This window comes from Equus caballus, chromosome 17 (genome assembly GCF_041296265.1).
Source record: "Equus caballus isolate H_3958 breed thoroughbred chromosome 17, TB-T2T, whole genome shotgun sequence".
Classification (NCBI taxonomy): domain Eukaryota; kingdom Metazoa; phylum Chordata; class Mammalia; order Perissodactyla; family Equidae; genus Equus; species Equus caballus.
In genome coordinates, this window is record NC_091700.1 from 35,395,523 (window position 1) to 35,403,016 (window position 7,494).

The following is a 7,494-nucleotide window of genomic DNA, read 5'->3' on the forward strand; positions in this document are numbered from 1 at the left end:
AGAGCACTGCCTGTTCCCCCAACTGACCCAAGAAATGCCCGCATTTCTGAAAATTAGGGCAACATCTTTCAGTTAAGACACTGTCACTAAAAAGTCACTATGCCCTTTAATACGCCAACACATCATTGATCTTACTCCTCAGCTGTCACTTGACAGAGAGCCTGGATATGAAGGAAAGCGTAATGTGGCATATCATATGACAGATCAGGGTTAAAGTGGACCAAGTGGAGAAGAGTCCCAAGCTCTCATCCTAAAGGGATGAAAGACAGGCCCGGGTGGGACCCTACGGTGAGGGAACTCTGGAGAGGCAATGATGCTTCCAGCACATAGAGAAAGGGATGCTCAAAGAAACAATTTGTCATCATTAATGTCTTGAGCAGCAGTTAACTATCAATTAGTTGAGGAGATGGTCTCCCCTGGCTTCTTGGAACAGAACACAGTCTAAACTGGAAAGGTAGTTGTTTGCCACTGATTAGCATTCCACACCCATTTTATACATAGATGTGACTCACGTTCAAACTAATGAACTAGGGGACTCTCTTTGGTGCCCTCTCCTTACAGCACCCTCATTTTCCTAACATGAAATCTACAAATTCAGATCCTGACGTTCGTAAGCCTCAGTTGGCAGAACTTATAGATAGATTTAATATGTCTTTGCAATGCTCTTATATGTTTCACTTACAGAGCACGTAAATAAGACATTTTACTAACACGTACATCAAAAGTTTGACATTAATCTTTTAAAACTCTGCTAAAGTACTTAATCACTACAAGAGTATTCAAAAGCACATAATTTCATATTCAACAGACAACATTAAAACCTCTTTCTTGGGGCTGGCTTGGTGGCGCAGCGGTTGAGTTCGCACATTCTGCTTCGGCGGCCCGGGGTTTGCTGGTTCGGATCCCAGGTGTGGACATGGCACTGCTTGGCAAGCCATGCTGTGGTAGGCGTCCCACATATAAAGTAGAGGAAGATGGGCACGGATGTTAGCTCAGGGCCAGTCTTCCTCAGCAAAAAGAGGAGGATTGGCAGCAGATGTTAGCTCAGGGCTGATCTTCCACAAAAAAAAAAAAAGCAAAAAAAATCCTCTTTCTCATAAACACTATTACTGTACTACATACATGTTAACATTTTTATTATATGTTACCTTTCTCAAAGTCTTTCTACATGCCTTTTAAAAACTCAGTTGAGGGTAAAACTCAACACAGACTGGTTTTTAAAAATTATGACAGGGCCGCCCAGTGCCGCAGCAGTTAAGTTCCCATCCTCCACTTCGGCGGCCCAGGGTTCACCAGTTTGGATCCCAGATGCGGACGTATGCACCACCTGGCAAGCCATGCTGTGGCAGGTGGGCCACATATAAAGTAGAGGAAGATGGGCACAGATGTTAGCTCAGGGCCAGTCTTCCTCAGCAAAAAAGAGGAGGATTGGTGGCAGATGTTAGCTCAGGGCTAATCTTCCTCAAAAAAAAGAAAAAAGAAATTAAAAAATCATGACAAAAACGTGACTTAAAATGTAAGATGGACATGGTAGCAATTAAAGTTGATGTGCCAGTGACCACAGGAAATGCAAACGTCTTGATTCCTGGAAGCATTCCTCCTAGAAGGGAGCAAACGTCCATGGACAACAGTCCCACATTGTGCTATTCTATCAGTTGACAGGTGACATTTTAACCTCTAACCAAGCATAGCAAGACGATTCAAAATTAAGGTTGACACTTTGTCCTTTAACTAGATCCAAAGTCCTGCAGGGGTCTCCCTGCCTGATGTTATACCATATGTGCAAACTCAGACACAGCAGGCAGGGTTACGCAGGATGCCTCTGTACTCTGCCATTCTCCAGCTTCCTGTTGTTTTTGGAGCAGCCCTAACTTTAGCTAAACATAACCTTTCTGGGTGGATCATTTTTAGCGAGAGAATCCGCCTTCTAGCAGAGCAGTCTGTATGTTGACTGCATGTCTGAAGCATTGCCAACTATGGAATTCAGAGAACTCACTGGTTTGGTATTTTGCAGTTTTTATGAAACGCACCCATTTTAGGAAAAACTCATAAAATAAACTTACTTACCACTTTAGTTTTTAGGAATAAAATCCAAACAATTATGGAATGAACAACAGGAGGAATTCTTTTTGAAGCGTTTGTCAACTGATCTACCATTAATTGATAGTGATAATGATAGTGATGAATGGCAGATTTTTCAAAACCTTTTCCATAATTCAAGCTACTTTTTTATTCAAAATTTACTATTATCTTGGGTAGTGGGATGTACTTACTTATTTGTGCCTTCAAGAGGTGTGAATGGGAAAAAGCCTCTTAGGTTTTACATTCAGAATTTTTTTTTGACAGATAGGAGAAATAATTAGGAGAAATGAGAGAATACCAACTCTAGTAATAAACTGCATCCTTAGCTTAATGTCAGTGGTTCTTACCAAGCCAGAGTTCACAAAAAGCATATACAAAGAAAACAAAACAGTCCTTTGAAAAATATATACAACTTCCCCAACGGTCTTTCCCCTTGACTTTTCCATAAAGTAGGACATTTAGCTCTATATAATTCCAAAAAATCTATACATGGCTTACAGAGGGAAGCATAAATCTCCTGGGTGTCAGATTCACTTCCTGGTGCCTTCCTTCATTATACATTTAAAGATAATCAATAAAAACTGATTTCTCTTTGTAAGCATTTTCCTGTTCTGCCAGAAATAATAGCAGTCCCTGCCCTAAAATGAAGGAAAAAAATGGAAAGTAACATTTACCATAAGAGGAGAAAAAGAAACTGCCTAAGCATTTTTCCTGAGCCAAGTGAAACACGAACAGCAAATCAAGTTTATTCGTAAAGAAAAAAATTTTAAATACTCCTGGCATTAGATCTATTCTTAAAATCTGCAGGATCAACAAGTTTTCCAACTCTGGATTTATATTTCAACTTTCAACAACCACCTCTTTATGTGTCCTAATAGTTTTACTGTATTTCTGTATGAATATCACATGCAAGACTGTTACTCGACGTCGAACACTGAAGCAGTAACAAGAGGACGGTTAAGTCCCCAAATTGCATCCTAGGGCAGAGATGCAAAACCACAGGGAAAAAAACAGATGAGAACAAAATTACATCCGGTGAGGAAATAAAGAACTGCAGACAACTCTATCTCGTCTCAAAACACAAAACTTTTTGCCACTTGTATTCTCAGCATAAGAATTTTCTTGTTTAAAATGTTACTTGAAAGTTTTATATTAAATACTCTGAAATAATCTGTTGGGGTTTCTCCAACATTGTAGACTCTATCTCAGAACTATCCATTTTTATTTCTTTTGCTTCTTCTGGATTTGTCACAAAAGACTGTAAGAAAACACCAAATGGAAGAGTAACAGACTTTTACTTTGTAAGGAAGTTACAAATATATTTTATACGTTTTCCTGGCTTCCTATTTCCCCTCACTCTATACTATCTATGAAGGTTGTCATATTTCCCCAGAGCAGATTATAAATCAGACAAGTTCAGCCCGTCAGGTTGAAAAATGGAGGTGAAAGGTGCAGTGGAAAATATATAAAGTATAATTAAAACCATATGACCAGAGATATTGAAGCAATACTTGTTGGAGGAAACCCAAGTAAAAATCAAACCTCTCCTGGTGTTAGTGAGACTACCCAGTCCATTTGGGCCAAGCACACATCATTTGCTAAATATTCTTTTTTTTCCCTTCACGGCAAGACCATCGAGGGAACTTCAATCCTAACCAGGTCATTAAGCCTACAGCTATCTTTGTAGCATAAAGAAATTCATGGTTGTTAATGTAAAACTGATCTCGCCTTTAAAACAGTTACCACTTACTCAGAAATATAGTTTAAGATTGGGCAAGGGTCAATTTTTCATCCATCAAACAGTATTAAAGACTCATGATGACAATGTTGAATCAAAAATCTTTTCTACGAAGAAGTCTTCAACTCTAAAGACCTGAGGATTCCAGAAAGACACAGATCATCTAATTGCTTACTGTTGAACATAAAGAGCAAGAAGCTATGAAATGCAGACTGTCTCCCCTACTACATTATAAACAACCTAGATATTACTGCCTCACGTAGGTGGTACTTAGCAGGCCAATGATGTATATATGTCTAAGGATGTGCAGGAATTAAGAGTTCTTGAAGTTGTAAAGCAATTCCAGTAAAAATCTTTGACTTTAACAATCTATCACCAAAGCAATTCCGTGCCTATTTCTCCCGAGCATTCCAAGTGTCAAGTATAGTAATCTCAGTAGACAACTGGAACATAATTTTCAATATTGCTTTGGGATTCTGGTAAACAACTCAAGTTTAGCAAGTCACTTACCCCCCAGAAACTGAATTCCTCCAGCCACTCTTCCCACAGTCCTGGAGATGAGCTCTGACACACAGCAACCCATGAGGGCAGTGAGAGCCACCAGGAGGAGGAGGCCACAACCCAGGCCTGTCACGATGGTACAGATCCTCCATTCTGCGCTGGGGATGCCCTGGAAGGAGGCATAGCGCCCACATTCCTCCACCATCACCATCATCTGCCGACTCTCATCATGCACAGGATATGAGCACCTCCGGAAAGTACCGAAGGACACAGGCTTGCCCAGCTGTGATCCCCAGAGCCAGTAAGGCATGAAGAACCCCACGCAGGAGGTGGCAGCACAAAGAAAAGAGAGCAAAGCCCAGATCACCCCGGTACAAGTCAGGCTGGATGCCATCTTTCACCAGATAGGGCAATGAGGACCCAAAGTGACTGCCCTGGGACTACAGGAGTGAGGGAAGTTGTGAAATCACCAGGGAACCACAGGTAATCCACAGTTCTGTAATGGGGAGTGTCTATTAATGGAACAGGTCTTCAGTCTCACTGAGCATCAGGTTCCCATCTTCTGTAGTAAGGATGATGGTCCCTGGTAAAACAATAAGAAATATTAAAAGTTAAATGTTTTTAGAGACGTGATAACACCAATTCAGTTGGTCTACAACTTTCAGTTAATAAACATTCAAACTTGCCTCAACACTTCAAAAGCGGGATGAACTAATTCTATAAACTTCTCTATAATTCAAGTTTTGTCAAACTAGCTCAAAGCTTTTTCATTTCTTTATCTCCTATAAATGCTCCCAAATTAACTCTGACAGCTATTTACCTAAAGAAATTCAGGACTTTTATTTGCCATGCCAGTGAATTCATTTCATATCCTCACATTAAGGGTAATGTAGCATTTTTACTGGCAGCAAACATAATTCTGAATATTACAATAAAATGAACCATATCATGGTTTATTTGGCTTGGAAGTTCATGCTCATAATTCGCAGCAACTTTTCTGTGTCCCTTTAGGTGCAGTAACTCTCTGCATGAGCCCAAACAAAATAATTAAGATCATTTTCACAACTGCAGAGCACCATAAATTCAACAAACATTATGTAGTGTCTAGGCTCATAGAATGGATGGAACCATTAGGCACTCCCAGTTCTCACTCAGTAGCGTTTGTGAATTCCTTGGGTCTTAACTGTCTTCTAGTGAAAATGAAAGAAAGGCTGTGTATGACTTATTCTCCTGTCTGCAGTTTTGATTCAGTGGTTCCAATAAAATTAATGGAACCATCCCTCCTGCTGAATGATTGTCAGATTGTCTAATCTGAAAAGTAATCCATACTTTCCAGTATTCCACATCGAACCCCAGTCATTCAAATGGTTCCACCCCTCCTTCCCTTTCAGAAAGAGTTCCTGAACCATTTCCCACACTTTCCGTAAAGAAATGAATACAGCAGCACAGAGCCCACGCACCCTACATTTGCATGCCCAGAACTCTTAACTCCAGCTTTCTGAGTCCACAGCAAACTCCCTCTTCCCTCACCTCGCCCCTTTCCCAGCCCTCGCCCCTATCGTTTTCTTTCCACCCGCCGTCTTATTTCTAGTCCAATATGTCACTTTGGGGGAGCTCCGGCTACCTCTTTTTTTTTTTTTTTAAATCTTGTCAACTGCGGTCAGCGTTAATGGCTGAAGTTGGTCTGTCTGGGCCATGAGGCTGGGGAAGACGAGCGCGGGGCGGCACCGGGGGAGGAGGGCCCTCATCTCCAGCTGGGGTAAGGCATCTCTCCCAGACAAGCCCATAGTCAGCCCCCTGCCGTGGCCTCGCCCGCCCTGCACCCTGAAAACACAATGCTCCCTCAACCCAAAAGGATGGAGAGGGGCATTTTCCAGCCGGCCCCCTGGCGAAGGGAGGGATAAGGATGGGAAGGCAGCACCCCCCGGAGGCAGACGCCAAGAGCGGACGCGGCAGGCAGCGAGAGGCCAGCGAGCAGCCAAGCTCAGGAAGTCCGGAGCCCGGGAGCAGCCCAACTCCGGCGGCGGGGACGAGGGGGCCCGGAGAGAAAGGAGCGCAGCCCACGCCCGCGGGGCGGCGAGCGCTTTACTCACATGGCCGGCGGGCGGCGGCCACCTTCTCTCCCGAGTTCGGGGCGCACGCACAACTTGCTGTCTTTCCCGGGCGGAACATCCACGGCAAAGAAGACGCTCCTTCCTTCGCCGCTGTCTTAACAGCCGCCGCGATCCCGGGCCCGACGTGGGAGAGCGAGCGGGCCGGACAGGAGGCGGAGAGTCCGCGGAGGACCGGCCGCGCGCGCCCAGCGGAGCCCCCGCTCCCCGCGTGTGTACGGCGAGGCTCGGGCGGAGCGCTGTGGCCGCGCGGGCGCCCGGCTCGCAAGCAGCGGAGCGGCTCTCCCTTTGGCAGGCGAGGCACGCACCGCCTCCTCCCCTCCGCTGCCGAGCCCTCCTCTTTCTCCTGTCCCCTCCCCTCGCGCCGGCAGACCCACAGCAGACAGTCCGGGGACGCGGGGCGGCCGGCGACCTTCCCAGTCCGTGGGGTGGGGTGGGGTGGGGTGGGGTGGGGTGGGGTGGGGTGGGGTGGGGAGGGAAGGGGGCGCACCCCGCTGCTGACGGGGTGCAAGCTCAGCCCCCGGGGACAGATTTCGTGGCTCTCCAGCCCCAAGCCCTTTCGTGACCTCCTCTCGAGACTCCTTCAAAAAGAGTGGAGGAGGCAGGCAGACTGAAAAGTAGGGGAGAAAGTTGCTTGTCTCTCGGTTGCTCCCGAGGGGCCACGGAAGATGCGACACGTTCCCTGTCTGCTTTTCTGGGTCTGGTGTTTGGGGTTTAAGCTCCAGTTTCCTGCCGCATTTAGGAGATGTAGATAGAAGGAGACCCTTAAAGACTGGCTAAAATGACCCCTTTGAGCTTTCAGGAGTCTCCTGGGATGTAGTCACTTGGGAAGAAGATGAACAAGGCCAGTGTGGGCGTGGGAATGAGAGACAAGAGCGGAGAGCCCGAGGCTCTGCAACTCCATCAGGAGGCCGCCTTTGCAGACAGCCCAGGAAGAAGACAGGGGGAGACTTCCAGCGCGCCTCTCCCAAGAGATACTTTCTTTGGGAACTGCTTTCAAGGCCTTGCGCGCCCTCTCTCTCCCTCCCTCCCTCGTTTCTTCCCCTTCTCGCCCTCCCTTCC

General features: G+C 45.6%; 1 protein-coding gene across 4 annotated transcripts in view; it reads right to left on the reverse strand.

Annotated features, from left to right (window-relative positions):
* The window catches only part of LHFPL6 (LHFPL tetraspan subfamily member 6), a 230,934-nt gene extending 224,062 nt beyond the window's left edge, over window positions 1–6,872 (reverse strand). For 3 of the 4 annotated variants that reach the window (XM_070239294.1, XM_070239296.1, XM_070239295.1), the window contains exons 1-2: window positions 6,415–6,872; window positions 4,331–4,904 (exon numbers count right to left, since the gene is read on the reverse strand). In XM_070239294.1, the coding sequence (XP_070095395.1) occupies window positions 4,331–4,715 (385 nt within the window). In that variant the 5' untranslated portion in view covers window positions 4,716–4,904; window positions 6,415–6,872. The remainder of the gene's footprint in view (window positions 1–4,330; window positions 4,905–6,414) is intronic. The other variant, NM_001433643.1, reaches the window with a different exon arrangement.
* Window positions 6,873–7,494: the final 622 nt, after the last annotated feature.